This window comes from Mastacembelus armatus, chromosome 21, assembly GCF_900324485.2.
Source record: "Mastacembelus armatus chromosome 21, fMasArm1.2, whole genome shotgun sequence".
In the NCBI taxonomy this organism is placed as follows: Eukaryota; Metazoa; Chordata; class Actinopteri; order Synbranchiformes; family Mastacembelidae; genus Mastacembelus; species Mastacembelus armatus.
Genome location: NC_046653.1, coordinates 24,471,438 through 24,494,068, shown reverse-complemented (window position 1 = coordinate 24,494,068; position 22,631 = coordinate 24,471,438). Strand labels below are relative to the sequence as shown.

At 47.9% G+C, this 22,631-nt stretch overlaps 1 protein-coding gene across 7 annotated transcripts in view; it reads right to left on the bottom strand.

The window, feature by feature from the left end:
* caska (calcium/calmodulin-dependent serine protein kinase a) overlaps positions 1 to 22,631 on the bottom strand; it is an 83,416-nt gene that overhangs the window by 5,390 nt on the left and 55,395 nt on the right. Inside the window, exons 8-27 of one of the 7 annotated variants that reach the window (XM_026296222.2) lie at positions 22,283 to 22,405; positions 20,574 to 20,657; positions 20,358 to 20,457; positions 19,683 to 19,804; positions 14,066 to 14,143; positions 12,522 to 12,569; positions 11,652 to 11,732; positions 9,986 to 10,174; positions 9,820 to 9,898; positions 9,346 to 9,431; positions 8,966 to 9,034; positions 7,808 to 7,876; positions 7,142 to 7,177; positions 5,715 to 5,756; positions 5,153 to 5,349; positions 4,553 to 4,668; positions 1,912 to 1,992; positions 1,222 to 1,302; positions 922 to 1,124; positions 750 to 833 (exon numbers count right to left, since the gene is read on the bottom strand). In XM_026296222.2, coding sequence (XP_026152007.1) covers positions 750 to 833; positions 922 to 1,124; positions 1,222 to 1,302; positions 1,912 to 1,992; positions 4,553 to 4,668; positions 5,153 to 5,349; positions 5,715 to 5,756; positions 7,142 to 7,177; positions 7,808 to 7,876; positions 8,966 to 9,034; positions 9,346 to 9,431; positions 9,820 to 9,898; positions 9,986 to 10,174; positions 11,652 to 11,732; positions 12,522 to 12,569; positions 14,066 to 14,143; positions 19,683 to 19,804; positions 20,358 to 20,457; positions 20,574 to 20,657; positions 22,283 to 22,405 — 1,968 coding nt within the window. The remainder of the gene's footprint in view (positions 1 to 749; positions 834 to 921; positions 1,125 to 1,221; positions 1,303 to 1,911; positions 1,993 to 4,552; positions 4,669 to 5,152; positions 5,350 to 5,714; positions 5,757 to 7,141; positions 7,178 to 7,807; positions 7,877 to 8,965; positions 9,035 to 9,345; positions 9,432 to 9,819; positions 9,899 to 9,985; positions 10,175 to 11,651; positions 11,733 to 12,521; positions 12,570 to 14,065; positions 14,144 to 19,682; positions 19,805 to 20,357; positions 20,458 to 20,573; positions 20,658 to 22,282; positions 22,406 to 22,631) is intronic. The other 6 variants (XM_026296224.2, XM_026296223.2, XM_026296225.2 and 3 more) reach the window with 6 other exon arrangements.

Below are 22,631 nucleotides of genomic sequence, written 5' to 3'. Positions count from 1 at the left end.
CCTCATGTATATTCCACCATTGAATGTTACTAACCTTGTGCTCTCTCTCTCCCCTAGTTTGTGCTCTCTCCCTCCCTCTCTCTCTCTCTCTCTGTACCTTCTGCAGGTGTCCCTGGTCCTGGAGCTGTATATCACTGATGTGCAGTTACTGGCCCCACCAACCTGCAGTGTCTATTTGTTGTTTATTGTTGCTGTTCTTTTCTCTCTCCTCTATCCACTCACCCCAACCGGTCGAGGCAGATGGCCGCCCAAACTGAGCCCGGTTCTGCTGGAGGTTTTTTTCTTCCGTTAAAGGGAGTTTTTTCCTCTCCACTGTCGCCAAGTGCTTGCTCATAAGGGAATTGTTGGGTTTTTAGTTTTAGTTTTTGTAAAGTGCCTTGAGATGATTTGTATTGTGATTTGGCGCTATACAAATAAAATTGAATTGAATTGAATTATATTTATCTTCTTTGGACAGTCTGCCACTGGTTCCTACTGAAGGTTAAATCATCTCCTAAAACACTTTTACACTGCTGAGTAGTGAATTGGCGTGGGACTATTTTCACACTTTAAGCTGATAACCTGAAATAAATAAACAACTGTGATGGTGCTGAAAGAAAAATACCCAGACAACAATGGATCTGTCTGTCACACAATATGTAGTAGAATCATTGGTTTTGTTCTTTTCATTCTGTTAGTAGGAGGATGTAAAGATGTTGAATATGACCAGCCTTATCCTTAAAGTGTGTGTGTGTTTGGTGTACTCCTACCTCACTGATGCCTGGTGTGACAGTTGGTGCAGCAATAAAAACAACATACGGTGCAAACTCTGCTGTTCGCAGGACCTTCAGGGCCTGATGGAGAGCAAGCATCAGATTTAATATGTCTCTAAATATGCACACGTGCACCCACGCACGCACGCGCGCACACACACACACACACCTGAGGTTCAACGTCCAATATAGCGACGAGTCCTTGTTGGTGAATCTTGCGGATGGTTTCCAGCCGCGTCCCGTACATGGCGTCCTCGTGGCTGCCGTACTCCAGGTACTCGTTGTTGCTGATGTCCTGCATCATCTGGTCGTGGGAAACAAAGAAGTAGTTCTTCCCGTTCTCCTCGTCCTTCTTTGCAGGTCTGGTCGTGTCTGTGGGCGGGATAAACAGGAAGTGAGCGTTCCCTGACGTACACAGTGGTCCTGTCGAGGTGCGTGTCTGTGGAGGGCGTTTGATCGTGTGTCTTACGTGGGATGGGGTAGGCGAATCTGTCAGGGTGTTTGGTTATGAGTGTGTTCTTGATGTGTCTTCTGCCCACTCCATGGGCACCTGACAAAGACAAACACTTATGAAGACAGACCAGGGTTGGGTTCTGACGCCTGGTTGGTAAAGTACCTGGATTCATTCAGCCCTGACAGCAGCTAATGTCTTACTGACTGTTTTCTGGTTGTTTCTCATCAGTAATTTGCTGCCTGGGGTTTTCTCTGCTTAACATGAGTCAAGTCCCTGGTACTGATACCAGCTGTAGCTAATTCATGTTAACTGTGCCGCAGCTGTGGTTTAAAGCGCTCTCTCCAACTGTTAGCTGTGTTTTTGTAGTTTAACAGTAGCAGAGAACTGATGGGCCGACCGCAGCGTCAGATCAATATGTGGATCAGGAGCTCCGTTAATTATTAAGTAGTTTGGTAAAGGTGTGTTCCAGCTGTTATTTCAGTATCAATAATCAACAACTAGTAACTGTCATTAAGAGCTGCAGTCCTCAGTGCTGATCTCTGATCGTCTCTCAGTTATTAACCTAAAAAACGATGAAAGCTAAATGTAGTGAAATACAGTTTGAGATGTGAAAGGATTCAGACTTGATTCTGGAGTGTGGTTCATTAAAATGCCGTCAAAGCCAAACCCAGGGCATGTTCTTTCTGCTACACTTACATTACTCACCTAACAAGACCAGTGTTTTCCTCTTGAAGGCAGGAAGCTTCACAACCTCTTCGTACGTGACGAGATCTAGTTGGTCGAACACTGGAGGGGAGAGAGGGGACGGGTCAGGAGGACGTGGAGAGGACTGTGCTGTGACAAACAACAGGTCGTGCTACAGAGTCTTAAAGGCATCTGGGAACTATGGTGAAGAGAAGATGAAGTTGTCGAAACAAAGAAGATCTCTGCCAGATGTGAGAGAACAGTGAGTGGAAATGATAAAGAGCTGAGATGATCTGTGGAGTAATGAAACCTTCCCAAAGTTAGAATAACTGGTGCTCAGATTAATAAGGTTTATCTCATATTTACAGGCTGGTTAAGGTCGGACATATTGGAGAACAGGTTCAACAACTTATTTTGTTGTTGTACCTATAAAACGTCAGGTAACAGAGGAATAATCTGTTGTAAGAGCTCTTGGTGACACAGTCAGGTACTGACTGATCGGTACTGTTCACTGATCAACTTATCATTTTAATTCGACGGGAATCTCTCTCCGCACCAGTTATTCGTCTTTTCTCCCAGCAGAACATAGAGGTGAACTTCACTCTGGTGTATTCTGCATAAACAGAACGTCTACTCTCAGGGGCCTAAACAGACAGCCCAGAAGGAACGAGGCAGATTACAGGTAGGGTGAGGTCTGCGGTACACAGAGTGTCACGTGTTTGAGCTCTTCACTGTACAGTGTGTCCTCAGCAACTGTAACAGGAGCCTCCCTGTAGACACCATGTCAGGCTGCTGACAGGCGAAATACAATACCCACAAGTCACTGGGCTGTTCGTGCAACAGGCTGCTGCTCAGACTGACAGTGAATCATAAGCTCAACTCGATATGTTTGTTAGTAACTGGACCTCAAGTGTTTGGCTGAGATTTTCTGTCTGTGGGCGTCATGATGGGACCAGACATGGATCAGAAAGTGGGTTAGGACGAACATCACAGCACACAAACTAAGCTACGCAGCTTCAGTTTTGTCTCAGCTTTCTGTTGTTTTTTTAACTTATCAACAGAAACAAAACTGGGTCGCCGGCAGTGACAGCGGGTTTCAGCTACACGGTCAGAATCAACAGAAGACGAAGAAGACAGAAGAGCTGGGTGCTGTCACTGGTGGTTACTTACATGCACAGAGGCCGTTCAGTAGGAGAAAGCGAGAGAGATGAACAGGAGGGGTCATAACATGTTACAACAGCAGAATTACAGAATGCACAGCAAGATAGAACAGCTGGGCAGCTGTGCAGAGCCAGCACACTTAATATTGTGTCAGGTAACAACATGCACTGAGACCAGTTAACACAGCAGACCACACACTGAACAGGATTTAATTTCCTGGGAAGTTATGAGTCACATGACCCCATTTGGTCACGGTTTCTGGTACTGACCACTGTCTGAAACTTTTTAGACCAGTATGACATGAATAAACACGAGTCAGATCATTAAAGACAAGAACGAAGCTGAATTCTGGCGAGAATTCCCAGGAAATACCCCCAAATGCCTGCATTCAGCCACGGTTCGTACTAATGGATGCTGAGTGGACTGTCTGTGGAGTCATTTGTGACTCTGGAGTCCTAGTCGGATCAGTTCTGTTCAGGGATGAGATGCAGATGATCCCATGCGTTCATGCTCCTCTGGTTCAGCACTAGCATGTTCTGTGTCACAAGCTGTGGTGGGAAGACATGCACACACTGACAGACACACTGTCCTCCAGCCTGCTCTGGGCTGCACCGTCAGAAAGGACGTTGTGTATCCTTCTATCACCACAGTCTGGAGGTACGTGCTACAGTCATATCTGTTCCTGTCTCTGGAATCATGCATTCAGGATTTTTAATGCACAAATCTGACTTTGAAAAGTAACTACAGCTGCCAGATAAGTGTAGGGCCGCTAAAGGTTCCCTCTGAGATGTGGAGCAGAAACAGGAAACGTGTTCCCCGATTAGTAACCAAGAGGTTTGGAGGCCGGTGTAGTTATTTCACTTTATTACTGAGCTTTGACAGTTTTTATGATCTGCCTCACACCTGCTGTTCTGTAACATAAAAGTTTGGTCTGAAAGTAATTACACAGAGGCAATTAGAAAAAAACCCCATTAAAGTCAGTTATTCCAGCTAATGAGCAGACCACTTCTAAATCTCCTGGCTTCAAAACTAACATCTGGTCCTGACGCTGCTAAACAAAACTGCTCCTCTTATTTATTTCACACAGTGTTCACCGAAGAGACAAACTTTACTTCGCTGCACACACAAAAGCACACATGCATATCCACTAACGCAGGCTGCGCCTAGAAATGCAGAGATTTGTTTTCCAATGCGGTGTCAGTGTCACGGAGCTGCCCACGTTTGCCTACACGTTTCCCTCCCCGCGCTCAGATTTCTGCTCCGCTGGCAGCTTTTCCCAGCATTCCTGGCTGTGGCTCCGCTACTGGAGACGCTACAAGATCCTGTTACTCATGACTTTCGCCTACAAACACACACATGCTCACAAGCCCTCAACACTCATGTCAACGCGTTAACTGCACCATGCATTTAGGACGTGATGGGGAACTAACCAACAGTGAAATGTGCATGTTGTTTCCTGTGCACATGCGTGTTTGTGTGTGTGTTTGTGTGAGTTGTGTACCTGCATTGTGCTTTGCCAAATACTTGTCTTTGTACTGCTTCTTCTTCTTTCCAAACCAGGTACAGCTGGCCTGCTGCTCCTGCTTGGTCTTCTCCATGGCTATACACGCCACCCGCCTTCCACACAAACACAAACAACAACACAAAGGTAAACAAAAGGCCTTCCTCAACCTGCATACTTCCTGTACTTGTGTTGTCATGTTCCCGTAAAATCTCGTCACGTCAGGTTTGGATCAAATAACTGGACGTGTTCCTATTTCTTCTTACCAGGATATTTTGGGAGCGGACTGTGTGTGTGGATCAGACTGTTTTTGTTGTGGGACTGTGAGAGTCACTTTCATGTTTTGATGCCTTTAAATATACATGGTGTGTTTTGGTAATCGGTGATTTTAAGATGTGAGATACGAAGGCTGTCGTCACCCTGAGGGGAACGGCCCGATCTCCCCACAGGCTTCACTTTGACTTTGAGAACTGTAGCATTGATGCATTTGGTTTTGCAGAGGTTGAACTTGTCTTGTTTGTTACTGACACAAAGCCTAACGATGCTGTGGTTTCTTGCAGCGATCTGTCTCTATCATCGCTCAGTGCGTTTCCCTCTCACCACTCCTGCAGCTCTGGGGACGGGATGAGGCCCGCCGTGCCGTTTTTTGTGTTCTCCAGCTTTCCCTGCCACCAGTTGTGGTCGTCCTTGGAGATGATCTGGATGATGTCGCCCACCCGGAAGCGAATGCCGGCCTCCTTGCAGGGGATGAGTTCGTCTTTGGAGGGGTCGTATTCAAACTGGGCTCTCACGTAGATCTGTGGCGAAAGACGAAGAGCAGATCACAGGGGAGAGCATGATGCAAGTGTTGGAACAGAGAACTGGGAAGACAGAAGTGACAGACTACAGCTACGTGGTGTTTTAAGACTGAAGTACTGAGCAGTGAACTCAGGAGGGTAAATCATGGGGGCGTTTTGGTTGCCAGGTTGGAGACTGGTTGCCATGGAAGGCCTTTTTCTCTGGTGACACTGCCGGGCTATTAATGAGCCTCTCAGCACACTGGTAATTAACAGCACAGGCATTGTTTATGTGTCCATTAATCCAGAACAACATTATCCTGCCTTGCACTGTTTTTAACCACAGCCATCTACTCTGTGTGTGAACGTGAGCTGCTGTCTCTTACCTTAACACACATTTTGTCCTTGATTGGAGGTCTGGATACAATCTAGGATGTGAAAGCATCACACACGTCATGCAGCAAAACGACTACGCAATGTCTAAACAGCAGCATGGAGACCGAGGATGGTGGAGGAGTGGGGGTGTGGGAGGTCGGTGAGACATGACAAGGATGAGACAGAACTGCTTACCCTCAGTTTTTAACATTTACGTCACATCAACATGAAGGGAAACAGGGGGAAGTCAGTAAAGTGCTGCCCTCTGCTGGTACCATCTACAACCACAAGACCCTTTGATGATGATGTTTCATGTTAGAGGAGTGGGATAGCATCACCCTGAGGTAATGCTGGACTACACACGACGACGCGGTGATGGGATGAGGTCATGGTTATAAATGAAGGTTTATTTGGCCTGAGGTACGTGTCCTCACGGCCATCTGTGCATACACACAGATGTTACTGCAGCGGGTGGGAATTCATGTCTGGGGATCGGCGGTTAGGGCTGATCTCCAGGCTCTGCATGACTGTGCCTGTGCTGTTATTACCATCCACACAGTGAGTGACGACACCACAGTCAGGAGGGGATCTCACTTCTAGAAACCGAGACCTGATCTGGGACAACAGTCCTGTTTTTTTTTACATGGCTGGAAAACGATTTACCACCTGGTAACTGATTTGTTGAAGCAGAAACACCAACAGCTGGAGGCAGCTTCGTGACCATTTGCTGCTTTTCTCTGCTCGTTTTATAATCAGTCATTCAGTTCAGCAGAGAATTGTTTTTTGACTGGTGGTAAACTCCAGTGCAACATTTACATTTTCAAATGAATCATTGAGAAAATAATAATTATGGTTGAACAGCTGCATCGGACTGTAGAGAGAAAGTCACTATGTCACTGGTTCTGACAGTTTGGGTCTCAGATCAGGTCTCTGTTCTTGAAAATGAATTTCCTGATAATTTTTCAGGGTTGGGTCCAAAATACTGGACTTGTGAAGACGCCCACATCAGATGATAAACTGGAAGTGGTCACAGTGATGGCTGCAGGACTGTGGACTGTGTGTGTGCAGGGGAGGTGTGGTTGTTAGAGGAGGATCACAAGGATGTGAGAACGGGGTGGGGGCACCTGCTCTGCATCTCGTGCTTCCTTTACCAGCTGGACAAACGTGCACATTGAGACTGGTTTCTTTGCATTAACACCGGTCTGACTTCACCTCTTGGGTTTGAAGGGAGAGATTATGTTCTCCAAATCAATGAAATATCATTTCCCCTCAACTGTGAAAGCTGAGCTCGGCCGTTCAGCGACAGCCTGGGGATCAGTGTGACTAAACCTTCCAGATTTGACTCAGGAGCCTTGTGAAGCAGGGAGGAGGGTCGGGGAGAAACCGAGGGGTGTAAGCGTTGTAATGTATAAGCAGTGAGCGAGTGACTCATATTCACCTGTCGACCCTTGGGCTGAATGGTGGACGGCAGGTCCTGTGGAACAAAGCGTCGAGGACAGAGAGAGACGGGGTTAAACACGATACAAATACTAAACTGTGCTAACGTGGAAAACATTCAGATGTGCAACACGACGAACGTAAGCATGCACATTCATCTGCAGTCTGGCTAAGTGGAACAGAGAAGGGTCAGTGTGTTGAAGCTGTGCAGCAACCAGGCAAACAGAGCAAGCAAAGCAGCATGAGCACAGCGTCTGTCCGGAGCCATCAGGTTCAGTGGAAGGAGCGTGTCCCCTGCGCCGCCCTGGCAGCGAGGAGCAGCAGCTTTATGAGGCACACCAATTTGTTAACTGAGATATCGGACACGGGGCCTTTAGGCTCAAACAGACGAGCAGGGAGGGGGCACGGGGCGACTCGGGGGTGGTCTGCAGTACAGGACGACCCGCCTACTGCTCATTCTGCTGCTGCCGCCACGGTAACAGGCACAACGCAGAACTACAACACACAGAAACAACACACGACACATGGACAGCTACACGGCTCAACTGACGGGGAGACACGGGCATGTGGAAACGCCATGACACATCACGGTGACCAATGAGACGCACTGAGGGGGGTGGGTGAGTGGGTGGGGGGGTCACCGGTCTGTCTGGGCGGGGGTCCTTACCAAGATAGAACTGTTAATGCTGGAGTGGCCATTGGCAGGGGACTGCCTGGAGGTGGTGGGGGACTCTTTCTGAAATAAGACACACAGGTCAGCAGCGCACACACATGCACGCTCTCACTCTCACACACACACACACACACACACATACATCCCTCTGGGCAGTGAGTGTAGAAAACAGTAGCAACCCACCACAGTGCTGACGCAATGAAACGGACAAAGGCGACAACATCAGCAGCAGCAGCCCTCTATCAGGCACTTCCTCACATCACCACAGGGGGGCGCTACAACACCAGGAGCTCAGTAACCACCTGTCAGAGCAGCCGCTGTGTGCTGGAGCAGCAACGCAGCTGAAATTCATTTCATTTACAGACTAATGACTAAAAACACTGTGGAAATGAGGTGAACCTCAGATGGAATTTGTGCACAGATAAATACAAACTAAGCAGAAACGTGTGACGAGAGTCTGGACGTATTAATAATTCCAGTGTAAAATGCCCTGAAGAGTCAAAACTCTTTTGGAGACATTTTTATTGGTCCTTTTTCTGTCTCCAGCTAAAATAAAAGCAGGCCTGTAGTTTGTGGGAAAGATTTTCCTCAATAAAAGTCCAGCGCAGCCGAGTCGTCACTGAGTTTTAGCCTAAATAAAGACGACCACAGAAACCACGCCGTACCAGTTTTAGATTCTCTGCTTTTTAAAACCGTTTTATATCCAGGCTGTTTCAAAATGATCTAATTACATACGAGCTTTCACACGGACATGTGCCGGATCACGAGTCCGTTTCAGTGGGTCCCAGACGACCTCTGGGTGAAGTCGACGATAAGCTCCATAAAGCTGCTTCTGACTGCGGTGGGTGGGGCCAGACTGAGAGGTGTTTCTGTTTTTTTGTCCACCCCTGCAGTGTGTGTCCACTGTGGGGAGGGGGTCGGTCGGGATCAGACGGAGAGGTGTGACCACAGGGGGAGGGGGTTCCGGTATCTTGGTTGTGAAATTGGTGTGCTGATTATCAGACCCAGCCCCAGCAACACACACGCGCACGCACACACACACACACGCCACACAACACACTGAGTTACACACACACACAGACACACACTCCCAGTGACCAGGCGAGCAGTTAGTATCACACCAGGAGCTCGAGCAGCAGGAGGAAGGGTTACCTCACACGACGAGCCCTGGGTCCTGTAACTGGGCACGATTTTAAAGGTGATGCTGCCTCGCATCTCCCTCTGTGAACACACACACACACACACACACACACAGAGCATTGAGCCATTACTTAATTCACGGATGAGTTGATTGACAGAAAATGTGTCGACTATTTGAAATCATTTCGAGGTTAAATTAGTTTTGTTCAGCTTCCAGCAGATATTTACAGGTTTGAACACATTTAATGAGTCACTGTTGGACAAAATGGCCTATAGATGGATCAACCATGTCACAAACCAACATGAGTCAGCTAATTCAAATGCACACATGTAAAGTAAAGACCCAGCTGCAGTCCCTGTCCAGGGACTAATGAAGCTTCATCTTATCTCACCAGCATCTTCTGCAGCTGCTCCACAGTCTGGTTGGCCACACTGATGCTGTTGATCTCCCTGATCTCGTCTCCCACGTGCAGCGTTCCTGAGGACACAAAGTGACTGGTCAGACCTTTGTCCTCATCACAGAACCACCGGGAGAGACGAGCATCCTGAGTAACAGGCAGTAATGACCAGTACGCTGCAGTCATGATAAATAAATGATTCTGGCCCCTCATTTAAAGATCCATCCTCCTCCTGCTTTACCGAGATGAATGATGTGTTTTCAGGACAGAAAGAGATAAATGTAGTTTTTACATTGATATATTATTGTAGGTTCACAGACTGAGAGGAGGTTTGTTGTTTAATGTGTTTATTTCCTGAGGGAGGGGCCACGTAAATGATGCAGCTTGAAATGAAAACTATTCATCCACTATTAAAAACTACTCCATGCTCAGTCTAAGCTGTTTTAAATCGGTGCATGTCAGCTGTACCTTGTCGGTGGATCATTCCTCCGTGCATGATCCTGGCAACGATGCAGTGGTTTGAGTCGTTCATCTTCAGCGTGATGCCCTGCAGCAGGTCACACACAAACACACGGATCAGGACCCAGATCATAAGGTCTCGACAAAAAGCTGCATTTGCCCTGTGAAACCATACCATTGGCTCGTCCGTGTTCTTCTGGAACTGGACCAGGCGGACTCTGGTGACGTTCTCCAGGTCCATGTCTCCGTTGGCACTCTCTGGGGAGTCTCCGTTCAGGTAGGGTGAGGTGGGTGGAGGGGTCACCCTCAGAGCCTCGTCACTGTAAACCTCGTGGGCCACCACGTCGTGGGCCTGCAGCAAGGCCTGCGGTCACACATGCACACACAGTGAGAGCGAGGCCTGGACCCGACTTCACGTGTGAACACAGTACATGGAGTGACAACCGGAAACCGGAGTATTCTGCAGACCTGGACCCAACCCCACAACACCAAACCACACAGAGAACAAGAACTGAGTCCTCTCTCCAGTCAGACCCACCCAAACCCTTTTCCACAGGTGTCTTTGGTCTGTAGCCCCCAGTCTGTTTGAGTCAAAGCAGCAGATCCCTCTGGTGCCTCGCACCCACTGATGCTCCACTCCGCTGCTCCAACAGCCACACGAGCCCCTGAGTGGCACTTTAACAAACCAGAGTGAACTTCAGAAGACGGGAGTGTTCCCTCAGCAAAGGGGAAACCTGTCAGTGCCTTCCCTGAGCGCCAGGCAAACACACACACACACAGCCGAGGCAGGAGAGCAGATCAGAAGCAGAGACATGAAGGCAGTGGCAGCGTCTCAAACTCCCCTGTCAAACTACATCCCCCTTAAAAAGAAACTGTGAGACAGAGAAGTTAAGGGCAGGGTGAAAGGGTTAACTAATCCTCTATTGCTGTGTGTGTGTGTGTGTGCGTGTGTGTGTGTGTGTGTCGGAGCAGACGTGAGAAGCCAAAAAACAACCACAAAAAAAAAAAAAAAAAAAAAAAAAGCAGAATTAAAAAGTGTGAAGGTGAGAACAAGCAGAGGGCAGAAGTTTTCAGAAGAAGTAACGGCCTGGTCCAGTTCTCTGAAGAGAAGATCTTTTCTAAACAACGTACTCGACAGAAGACGCCTCTCGATGTTTGAAGTATGAAGATGAAAACAGGAAACAGACAAGGTCAGCAGGAAACTGAAGCCGTCCAGTCATTGAATGTGCACAGGAGAGCAGTGGTCCTTCAGGCACCATGACCTCAAATCTCAACACCTGAAGCCTCACTTGAACCCACTGGAATGTCGAACCCGACCGTCCCTCTGTGGCGCTGTCCGGGACCAGGCCTCTGACCCGCCACAACACGTCGCATCCGACACGCCTCCCTGACCTCCATCCACTCACGCTGCTCCCTCACATTCAGCCCGACTAACAAGCTGTTCCTCATCATCTTGTTTTGAGTCGAGCCACTTTCCCTCCTTTGTCTCCTGTTTGACGTGACCCGCCCATCTGTCCGTCTGATACTGAGCAGGCCATTGATCAGAGGCAGCGTTAATGTGACAGGATTAGCAGGGAGCATTAACCCTTCCTGCTCAGATATTAGGACTCAGACTCAAACCACCTCCAGCAAACACACACAACTGGGTTAAACAAAAGAACATGACACCTCAGAAAACCTGCCACTGACTTTAGTGATCTCTAATCTCAAGCAGAGGAACGTACAACAGGAAGTAACTACAGACCTGCAGTGCCTGATGAAGGGACATGTAAAAGTCTGTTATGTCTAACCTGGACTGTACTCAGCCTCACGCTGGTCTGGAAGTCCAGGATGTGACTCACCATGAAATGAGGCTGGGTCAGTATCCGTCTGAGTTCTTTAGCTTCGTGGTTCTCTGGGTAGCAGGAGATCTCTTCGAGTACCTGCGGACGCAGAGAGAAGAAGGGTCATCATAACAATTTGTTTAAACCAAACTTCTTCACCCAACTCGTACCGACATATGCCGCACCGTGCCGTACCTGCCGCACCTGGGACCCAACAACCTCACAGTCCCCGCTAAACTTTCCCTGACACCACCTTCCACGTCTCCACAGCCAGTGGGAGACGCGACTCAGTGAGTGCAGGAACCGGGTCGAGGCTTTGCCCCTCCTCCTGCACTTTTGACTCGGTGTCAGCTCCAGTTATGCTGTGCCTGACTGGTGAATGTGGCACTGTGGAGGTGAGGCCTCCGAGGGGGGAGTGTGTGTGAGTGTGAGTGAGTGTGTGTGTGTGTGTGTGTGTGTGTGAGGTTACTACTGAGACCTGCTTTGTGAAGTTATGATCAACACTTTTCAATGATATTCACAATTAGCGTGGCCACATCAAGTCCAAACCACATCAGCGGCCGAGTCCGACGACTTCCTGTTCACGTAAAACCTCAGTACCAGGAGCAGCTGGACGCTGAAAGACTCACCCTGCTCCTCAGTAATGAGCTTATTTCTTTATTATCAGGCATTTTAATCGACCCCGATGACGAGATCCGGTCTGCGTCGCTCTGTGGTCGGTTCAGACGTGTACAAATGTCACATGACCTGTGTAAACCTTTTATTTCAGCACAGTGAATATTAGAATATAGATTCTCCCCCTCAGTCCAGTAGTTTAGCACTTTGAAAACCAAGTTTATTTCTACCCACTAGTTTAGTGAACATGGCAGTCGTGTGATAAGGTCTTACATATTCCAGATGTTTCAAAGCTCCACTTGCTTCATCTTGGGAGGAACTCTTAAGTGGAGGAAGACACAGGCAGAAGGTTATACAGGCTGTCGACTGTAGGTTTTAGAGTGTAAAGGTCAGTGATGACAGAGGTCAGGGAGGAGCACGACTCCACCCGGACCTTTAATCAGTGAGGCCCATATGAATGTGAGATTAGTATCTAGATCCAGAGTGAAAACTACAAGATTAGATCTGATTTGAACAGAACGTCAGGAGCCAGAGTGGATCAGGAGAGACAGAGGGGAAGTGCAGGAGGAGGGGAAGCTGCTAAAGACACAACCAAGATTAAACAGTCAGTTCGTTACAGGAAACATCTCGGTGATGGGCAGATATGGAGAGATCAGCACTTTCTGCTTCCCAACACACAGAGCTGAGAGCTGAGAGTTAGTCACAGAGTCGACATGATGATTTTTCTACATAGAAACAAAAAACAGGCAAAGTTGTTTTAGTTCCGTGTTTCAGACCAGGACCGAATAAGCATCACTCCATGAGTCCGACGGCGGACAGTACAGTAAGCAGGGTTCAGACACTGAAGTGTCTTGGTGTCTGTGGAGGAAACTACTAAGAGACAGAGAAGCTGAAAGGTCTGCAGCTGTGGGCCTGACATGCTGCTTCTCCCTCAGCCAGACACTGCTGCTTCTGTTGTGGCTCCATCCACAAGCTCCCGGTCCACGAAGACCGAAGCAGGAAAACGTGAAGCCGACTGAGCAGATTTAGGTTTTCGGAGCCTCGTTAATTAGCCAAGTCTCTTTGACGTGAACCAAAGCCACATAAAACAGTTCAGCTCCTCTAAATGGCCCTTTCTGTCTTAACAGCTCTGGGCTTTAAGACTCCAGCCCTCACCCACTGCCTCACTGTTTTTCACCCTTTAATTGCTCCCTCAACAAAGCTGCCTGCACACACACCCAGATACACACACAACACACACACACACACACACACCCAGATACACACACAACACACACACACACACACACACCCAGATACACACCCACACACCCAGATACACACACACCCAGATACACCCACAGCACACACACACACACACACCCACACACCCAGATACACCCACAGCACACACACCAGTGATCCTACGTACATGTTTGTGTTTGTTTGTGGACATGTAGAGGGATCACATCGATCCAGTATTAACGTCCTCTGTCTAAAACCGCTCCAGTCACAACATACGACCGTATATGGAAAGGATCTTTAAATACAAACACCAGGACAGAGTCTGTGACAGTACTTTGGACCTGTGGTTGTCTACACACACACAGAGCAGCAGCAGCATCTTGGCAGGAGCAGAGCGGAGACAGATCCACAGCAGTGATGAGTTAGAGCTTCAGTAAGCAAGAGGCCCCGGGGACAGATACGGAGACGTGTTAGTGTTTCAGAGAAAAGCCTGTCACCTTCAGAGAGGACTACGTCCTTATCAGAGACGTGAAGGGACAGAGAGTGCTTGTGTTAATGCAGATGTGCACAGCTGTGTGTGTGTCGTCAGTCACCTCTTTGGCTCTCTGCACAGCATCACTGGGGGGGTTTCGGATCTGCGGGGACGACTTGGTGTTGATCTTATCGTAGAGCTGAAACGAAAGATCAATAGTCAATCGATTAATCAATCAGACTGACTGACTTCACTTTTCTTACACTGACATTATTTGTTTGTAAATGTAAAAATCATATATGTCAGAAAATGTGTTACATTTTTTATTCTTAACAGTTTCATCCCAAAAAAACTCTCTGCCTAGATCCACATTTCACTTCTGAGAGAAGGATTTTAAAGGATTTCTAGTCCAAAAATGTGTTTTGGTCTTTTGCATAATTGGTTTTATTTCATTTCACACATTGTTATGAATTTATTAGATTTCCAGTGTTAGTGAGGTAAGAGGCATTTTATAGACCAATGAAACCAGAACAGAGACGCCCAGACCAAACCCGGCGTTGTGCACTGTGATGTGTCAGGAAAATCTGAGTAGAGAACAGTTTGTTTTGTTGCCGAGCGTCACTGGAGCCACAGCGGATATTTCGAGGGTCTGGTTTACTGTGAGCTGTGGTAACCACAGGTTTAAACACTGTAATGAGCCGCGTTACCTGAAAAGGTCCTGTTTACACTGCATTTGTCCTCGTCTCATCTCAGCTCCGTCTCCTTTAGAGCATCAATGCCACGTTTTCCACAGAAAGGAGCCGTTCTCTCAGATCGAAGGACGGCAGACACTACATCTTTGTTTCTAAAAATCCCAGCTGACTAATAAACAGCATCGACTTGTATGAGCCAGTCAGACAAACTCATGTGTGGGTGTTTTTAAGAGACTATGTTTGCAGACTGAGTGGCCCTGAAACAGCCCAAACAAACTTTCTACCAAGAGACACAAACTGCAGTGATCATCCAAAACAACCATCATCATATTCACGGGAACATCAATGTGATGATCGAGCAGCGTTTTTCTTTCAAACAGCTGTGCATTGTACCAGCAGGTGCTTGTATGTGATGTGCACCAGAGATAAACAGAGCGTTTCTGTTTCCACTCACAGCAGCAGCAGCAGCAGCAACAGACATGAGATGCTGGACATTTTCCAACAAACCCCTTTAGCCACAGTTAGAGGAAAGGCCTCCCTGACAGGAGGTGGATAGTACCTACAGGTCTGAATAGTACCTGCTGAATATTTGGGTTTGGCTGCACTAGAAACTGAAAGAAAGTCATTAAACGCAGAATGAAACACAGGGAGTGTAAATGCTGCCCACTTTCACACCTGCTCTCCACAGAGAGTGTGTGTGTGTGTGTGTGTGTGTGTGTGTGGGTCTGTTGGATTTCCTTTTTCTCCGACAGCGTTAACCAAATTAAAACATATTAAACCCTGTGGTGTTTGTGAGACACGTATGTAAAAGCTGAAAACAGGTGGAATGTGACAACACAAAGGAAACTTACTACACCTTCACAATGTGTCCCTAAACAACGAGAGACGTGAGGGAGCAACAGCCTCAGCAGGCGAGACATCGGGGATCAGCTGCACGAGGACTGGCTGCTGCGTCCTGAGGCTTTCTAATCAAATCGAAGGGTCAAAACACGAACACGGGCCTTAAAGTTGTTTTTACAAAGTTCTGATGGACTGACCAGTGTGGTTTGCGTCACAGCTGAGCTGCAGTGGAGAAAACAGCATAAAACCATGAACTCATGCAGTGAACGAGCTGTCAAACTCTCCTGGTTTATTGCTGTGAGTCGATGCCTTGGTGTTATTGTCTGACAGGCTGGGACTGTGGCACTAAATGAAAACGTGTAGAGGAGGAGCAGGATGTTGAGGTTCAAGGTGTGAATCTGTCCCCACTGTGAAAGTCTGACACAACCACAACAGAACCAGGGCCCAGGGATTGATGAAACACACACACACCACAGACACACACACCTCAAGTGTGCACCTGCATACCCCTCTTTCAGAAACAACAGTAAAGACTGTAAAGTCGACCGATATAAACCTGGAGCCTGAATCATGCTCGGTGTGTGTGTGTATGTGTGTGTGTGTGTGTGTGTGTATGTGTGTGTGTGCGTCTGCAGTTGCTGAGCACACGCGCGCGCACACACGCACACACACACACACACGTATCCACCCTCACCCTTTCAAGAGCACACGTCAACAAGTTTTTCTTTTTGTTGAGTGTAAAGCCACAAGTTGACCTCAGACGGGTTTAATCAGAAAATTGTGTAAAACGCACAGATTGTGCAGACCACAGCTGAACACATGGAAAAACATCTTCAGATGTTCACCAGGAGGAAACGTGCAAACTGCAGAACACACAGTGGGATGCCCTGCTGACTTCAGATTAGCTGGAGGTATCTCTCTCATCAAACACAACAGAAAGAGGATCAGGGGAAAAACACACTCACCCAGTTTTCAGTAAGTGGTTTGTCAGAAAAACGCAGAGACACAAGTCATCCCAACCACACAGCTCCATCCATTCTGCAGGATTTCTGGTCTCCTCTGTGTCTCGGCGGGTCTCACACACTGATGGAGGCTGTGCTGCTTGTGAACAGCACTGAGGCCTGACAATAGGAGCCATTGTTCCTCCACAGTCTGAGGCTGGGCTGCTCCGCTGCCCTTTTCTGACTCCCCCTCCTCTCAGAGCAGGCAGACAGCTGCAGCCCCAGGCTCCCCCTGACACTGCTGCACGCACACACACACACACACAGACACACACACACAGACACACACACACACACAGACACACACACACACACAGACACACACACACAGACACACACACACACACAGACACACACACACACACACAGACACACACACACACACACACACACACAGTGTCCTGCAACCTACTGCAGCGTATCCAGCCTGTAGCAACTGGGAGAGCCTTCACATAAGGCAAACCAACACAATTAACCCTAAAACAAGCTGCACTATCTCCAACAAATGTTTTTAACACTTTGCTGCCAGGAGCTTGTTACAGGGGCAGGTTGAATTAAACTATTATTTCACAGCTGGTCAACAGCACCACATCAATAACAGCCTCAGCCTCAGCCTCAGCCTCAGCCTCAGCCTCAGCCTCAGCCTCAGCCTCAGCCTCAGCCTCAGCCTCTCCTGACGCCTGAGGTTTAAATACAGATAAATTCATCACAGACATGTTGTCGTTTATATATTTTTCTGTTTCTGAATGTGGGAAACAGTTTGACACGACATGTTACCAACACATTCCTGTGCTGTGGTGATTGTACCAACTACTCCGTCTGAAGCAGAACCAGCAGGTCAGTGACAACAGACACTGGCATTCAACATGAACAACCACAGAGAAGGTCAGAGGTGAGTCCAGGTTGTTCGTCCTGGCTCACAGGCCCCGACTCTTTAACCACACGCTGAAACAATGAGACGTCCATGGTTTACACCTGCCTGAGGTCAAACTGAAGGACAGAAACTGTGATTTGTCAGTCAGCATCATCATGAGGCAGCAGAAAGAGAGGAACTGACTGTTTCAGAAAAAGAATGAGCTGTTTGCTGCACAGAAGTAAAAATAAAAAAGAGAAATAAAACTAAATGAAATTCTTATTGTCCTGTTCCAGAAACTGTAAGTTCTGGAGCTTATGCATCATCTAAACATCTGGCCCCAGCTGTGCAGACTCAGTTGGTCTGTATTTATTCTCTGTGGTTCCCTGGGACAGTTGTGTCAGACTCTGACCCTGCAACATCCACATGCCCCATGAGGGGTCCCAGAAGCCTCACTCATATCTGGTCTAAGAACAAACTGAAACCTCCTAGCGTGACTCAGTGAGCGGCACTGAAGCAACACATGGAAACCACAAAACATCCTGTTTTAGAAACTGCATTTTCATGTCAACATCATGAAATACTGAAAACACAGAGAGCCTCACACTCATCAGTGACAAAATCCACAAGAACACACGAAAAGAAAGAAGGATTCTCCTCTAACTGTAAATATTTGTGCTGAAGTCGTCCAACAGACGAGTTTAAGGCCCAGACAGAGCAGAGTCAACAACGTGGATTACAGGAGCAGTAAACACAGACTCCTAATAAGAACATAAAGAGACAAACTGCTGTCAGGCCTCTCAGCCGCGGCTGCTGGGACTTTCTGACCCAATATGGTGCTGATGTGCTGAACCAGCTGAGGGACAACAGCTGCTGTGACCTACAGCTCCGCCTGCATCGCGCTGCCTCCAGTCTCGAGCTCATCTAAGACTCAGTGTTTGCTAAGTGCTAAGTCCCGTTTAGCATTGACACCACAGAAGAACCTGCATTTACTCACAAGCTCCAACTAACTGTCCACTAACACGTGCTGTAGGAAAAACCTTTATTTTGTTGACTGCCTTCAGTTCACTGTGCTGGGCAGGTAAGACCACATTTAGTTAGACCAGACTTTACAAGTCCGTCTTGTAAAGTGGCACAAGTGTGAAAACACAAAGAGGAGCGTGTGTGCGTGTGCGTGTGTGTGCGTGTGCGTGCGTGTGTGGTTACTCTGCAGGAGCCTGGTGTGGGCTGCACATCTTTTATAGATGAACTAACCACAATGGAATAAACACATGGTCTGACGGAAAGTATTAGACAATGCATGAAACTTCAGTCTTATCGTGCCCCGGACTGCACACAGACATACCAACAACACGTGCACTTTGAGGCCAGCACAGAGGGATCAGTGCAGTGTGTGTGGACAGTTCTCTGACAGGCCTCTGGTCTGTGCTGATGCTAACGGGCCTCTGGTCTGTGCTGATGCTAACGGGCCTCTGGTCTGTGCTGATGCTAACGGGCCTCTGGTCTGTGCTGATGCTAACGGGCCTCTGGTCTGTGCTGATGCTAACGGGTCTCTGGTCTGTTCTGATGCTAACGGGTCTCTGGTCTGTGCTGATGCTAACGGGTCTCTGGTCTGTGCTGATGCTAACGGTCCTCTGGTCTGTGCTGATGCTAACGGGTCTCTGGTCTGTTCTGATGCTAACGGGTCTCTGGTCTGTGCTGATGCTAACGGGCCTCTGGTCTGTGCTGATGCTAACGGGCCTCTGGTCTGTGCTGATGCTAACGGGCCTCTGGTCTGTGCTGATGCTAACGGGTCTCTGGTCTGTTCTGATGCTAACGGGTCTCTGGTCTGTGCTGATGCTAACGGGTCTCTGGTCTGTTCTGATGCTAACGGGTCTCTGGTCTGTGCTGATGCTAACGGGCTTCTGGTCTGTTCTGATGCTAACGGGCCTCTGGTCTGTGCTGATGCTAACGGTCCTCTGGTCTGTGCTGATGCTAACGGGCTTCTGGTCTGTTCTGATGCTAACGGTCCTCTGGTCTGTGCTGATGCTAACGGGCTTCTGGTCTGTGCTGATGCTAACGGGCTTCTGGTCTGTGCTGATGCTAACGGCTGTGTTCATATTTCATTAAAAAAAAAAAAAAACCTGCAGCAGCTGTAACAGAAACCACTTCCTGCTTAAACTTGCGAAGCCCATGACCCACAAATCTGTATCCTGCTCCATCAGTTACCAATAAAGCAGAGAGCAGAAAGCCCAGTGCTATAAAATAAAACTGAAAGACACCTGTGTGTGTGTGTGTGTTTAACTGTGTGTGTGTTTACCTGTGTGTGTGTTTAACTGTGTGTGTTTAGCTGTGAGGGGGTTTGTCACTTACGTCGAGCAGCGTGTGTAGATGCTGATCCTGGAAAACACTGTGGAGGAAATCTAGATCCTTTTCACTGCAGTCTGTCAGAGCGTGGATCTCCTCTAGACTGTCCAAGACCTGAGACACAGCCCCTGCAACACACACACACACACACACACACACACACACACACACACACAGTCTGATGAGCATGCACTTCATTTACCTGTACGTCCTATAACTGATATAAACACTGGAGTCAGTAAATGATTTGCATCAGGACACAGGGACTCGGTGGATACCTACGTTCTGCTGCTAGCAGTCCTAGCAGGTGGGAAGCATTAACACAAACACAAATACACAGATTGAGAAATACACAACTATATTCCAAGTACAGTTTATATTTATAGCACAAATATTGTCAACAGTTGCAGAAATGAGTCTGCTGGCTGCTGCTGAGACACAAACAGGGCAAACAAAAACATGAGGCATGATGGGAATCTGAGGCCTTATGTGCTCAGTCCATCAGCAGATCCCAGACTGGTTTGTGTCTTTTCTCTGTTGTCTGTTGTTGTGGCCTGTGCTCGGCCTTTTGCACAAAGCAGAAGTTCAAAAAAAATAAAAAAAAAACAACCAGAGGAAGGAAACGTGGGAGGAAATGTGTCAAATGTATGGCGAGAAATGTCACTGTGTGCGAGCGTTTACCGGAGGAGGTGGGGTCGTCGGAGAAGTCGTGGAGCTCCTCAGGAGGGTCTCCGTAGAAGGAGTTAAACTTGTGGCTGGATACTGCAGCCAGCACTGCGCCCTGAAACGACAACACCAGGCTCAGCATCGGTGCCTCGGACCTTATCTCGTCATCAGACTCGACTATGTGAGGCCTGTGAGGCCACAGTGTGTGTGTGTGTGTGTGTGTGTGCAGACCTTGAGCTTCCTCCTGGCATTGAACTTCCTCAGCTGCTCCACAGTCTCTGGCAGGTGGATTTTGTAGGCATAGCGGTCCCGCTCCTTACAGACCCAACAGAGGAGAAACATGTTAGAGACACATGACCATACAGATTACCGGTCATGAGGGCGACTGCTCAGCCTCTGACAGCTCTTGAATCATCTCCTTTGTGGTTTCAGAAACTCTTTCATTTCTGATGAAGTGTTCAGGTCCTGGAAATCTGGAACATTCACGTCATCACACAAATCAAGACAGCAGCTGTCTCTCTTGACGCCACAGTGTCTGATTACTGGAGGTCACAGCTGCTCAGCCACAAAACACCAAACAACACACAAACACACAAACAAACACCAGAGGAGTTTAACCAGGAACAACAGACTTCTGTGGAACCAATCAAACCTTCAAGTCAAAATTCAACTTTCCCAGTCTGAAGTACGATGTGGGCGCTGAGGGCTGAGACTGGTGACGATGCAAACTGCTGTGAATGGTCTTGGTTTAAACACAGACTGCTCAGTGTGACCACAGTGCTGAAAAACAACCGGCTCACAAGGGTGAAAGGTCACATTGACTCTGTTCCTCCCAGCTTAAGCTACTGGTTAACAAAAGGGATGTAGTGAAGCACCAGGTTCATTGACAAATCCACCAGCCCTGCCCCACTTATTAGACCAGGTGGGTCCAGATACAGATCACATGTCAAATTCAGGTGGGGCCTACAGGTCAGGATGTCTCCTCCTCGTCTCCTAACTTGGTGCAGTAGTGAATTCAGTCCTCCCCCTCCCCCCGACTGAGCACCGCATCCCCCAGAAAACTCTGCTGGGGATCCAGGCTTGTTATGCTGGGCCCAGATAAGGGGCAGGAACTCTGCAAACAGGAGCATCAGCAGGAGAGCAGCAGTTTCCTTCAGATAACAGGTAATAACTGACATAACTGACTGTTCTCTGATGCATCTCAAACCAAACACTAAAGAAAAGGGGAAAACTCTCCATTAATGTGACAACAAGAAATCTGTATAAATCCAAATTATATCACCAGAGAAACAGAAAACAAGCTCCTTTTTTTTTTTTTAACCATCATTACCAACTAATGACTCACAGCTCTTCCAAATAACTGTCAGGTTATCAATAACCTTTTCAGCTCCAAACCTTATTTAGACTTTGTGCTCACTGAGACAACCTTTAGCTGAAACATATAGTTTCCTGCTGTTTTGGTGTCAGTTTGGTGAAAAGCTGCTGGGGGCGGTGAGCCACAGGACTGTGTTGCAGCAGGTCACAGGGAGATACACAGACTATCTTCAAATAAAGAGGCTGTTTTTTAAGAATGAAGGTTTTGAGCTGCACATACCTATATAGTATTTATATGAGGGTTTGTTACTGTGTGAGAGCTGAACATTTCTGCTGCAAACAGAAAGGCATTTGTCAAAATTCCAGCTGTCTGCAGAAACACAGCGAAGACCACAGAGTGAACACATCTGTGATGGACTTAACACTGGGCTGACTGAAGGAGACATTTTTGGACACATATCATGGACAAGAAAAGCTGACAGCACTCACTGTCAGTCTTCCTGCATGGACACCATTGTGGATTTATCAGTCCACCCCTGTCTCAGAAACAGGATAAAGGTTTTCAGAGTTGTCCAAGTAAAGGGGGACAGTAGAGAACAAGCAGGAACTTTAAAGTCCTGCAGTACCTTGAGCCAGGGGTGGTTCAGGGCCTCGTACACAGTGATCCTCTCAGCGGGGTCCAGCATCAGCATACGCCTCACCAGATCCTTAGCGCTCTCCGAGATGTGGTTCCACTGACGTGGATTCATCTGTGCACACAGACAAACACGCAGATACAGGAAAGAAAATCAGTATCTCCAAACACAGAAAACAACACTTCCACTCATGGCGTCATCAGGGGACACAAACACTGTGGGGGTGGAAGACCAGCTCTCTGTTATGGGAGTGTAAGTCTTAGAGACGCACATCGGAACAAGCGTCCGACAGAAACACAGTGTGAGCACCGGCAGCCCCAGGATCAACATGACCACCTCA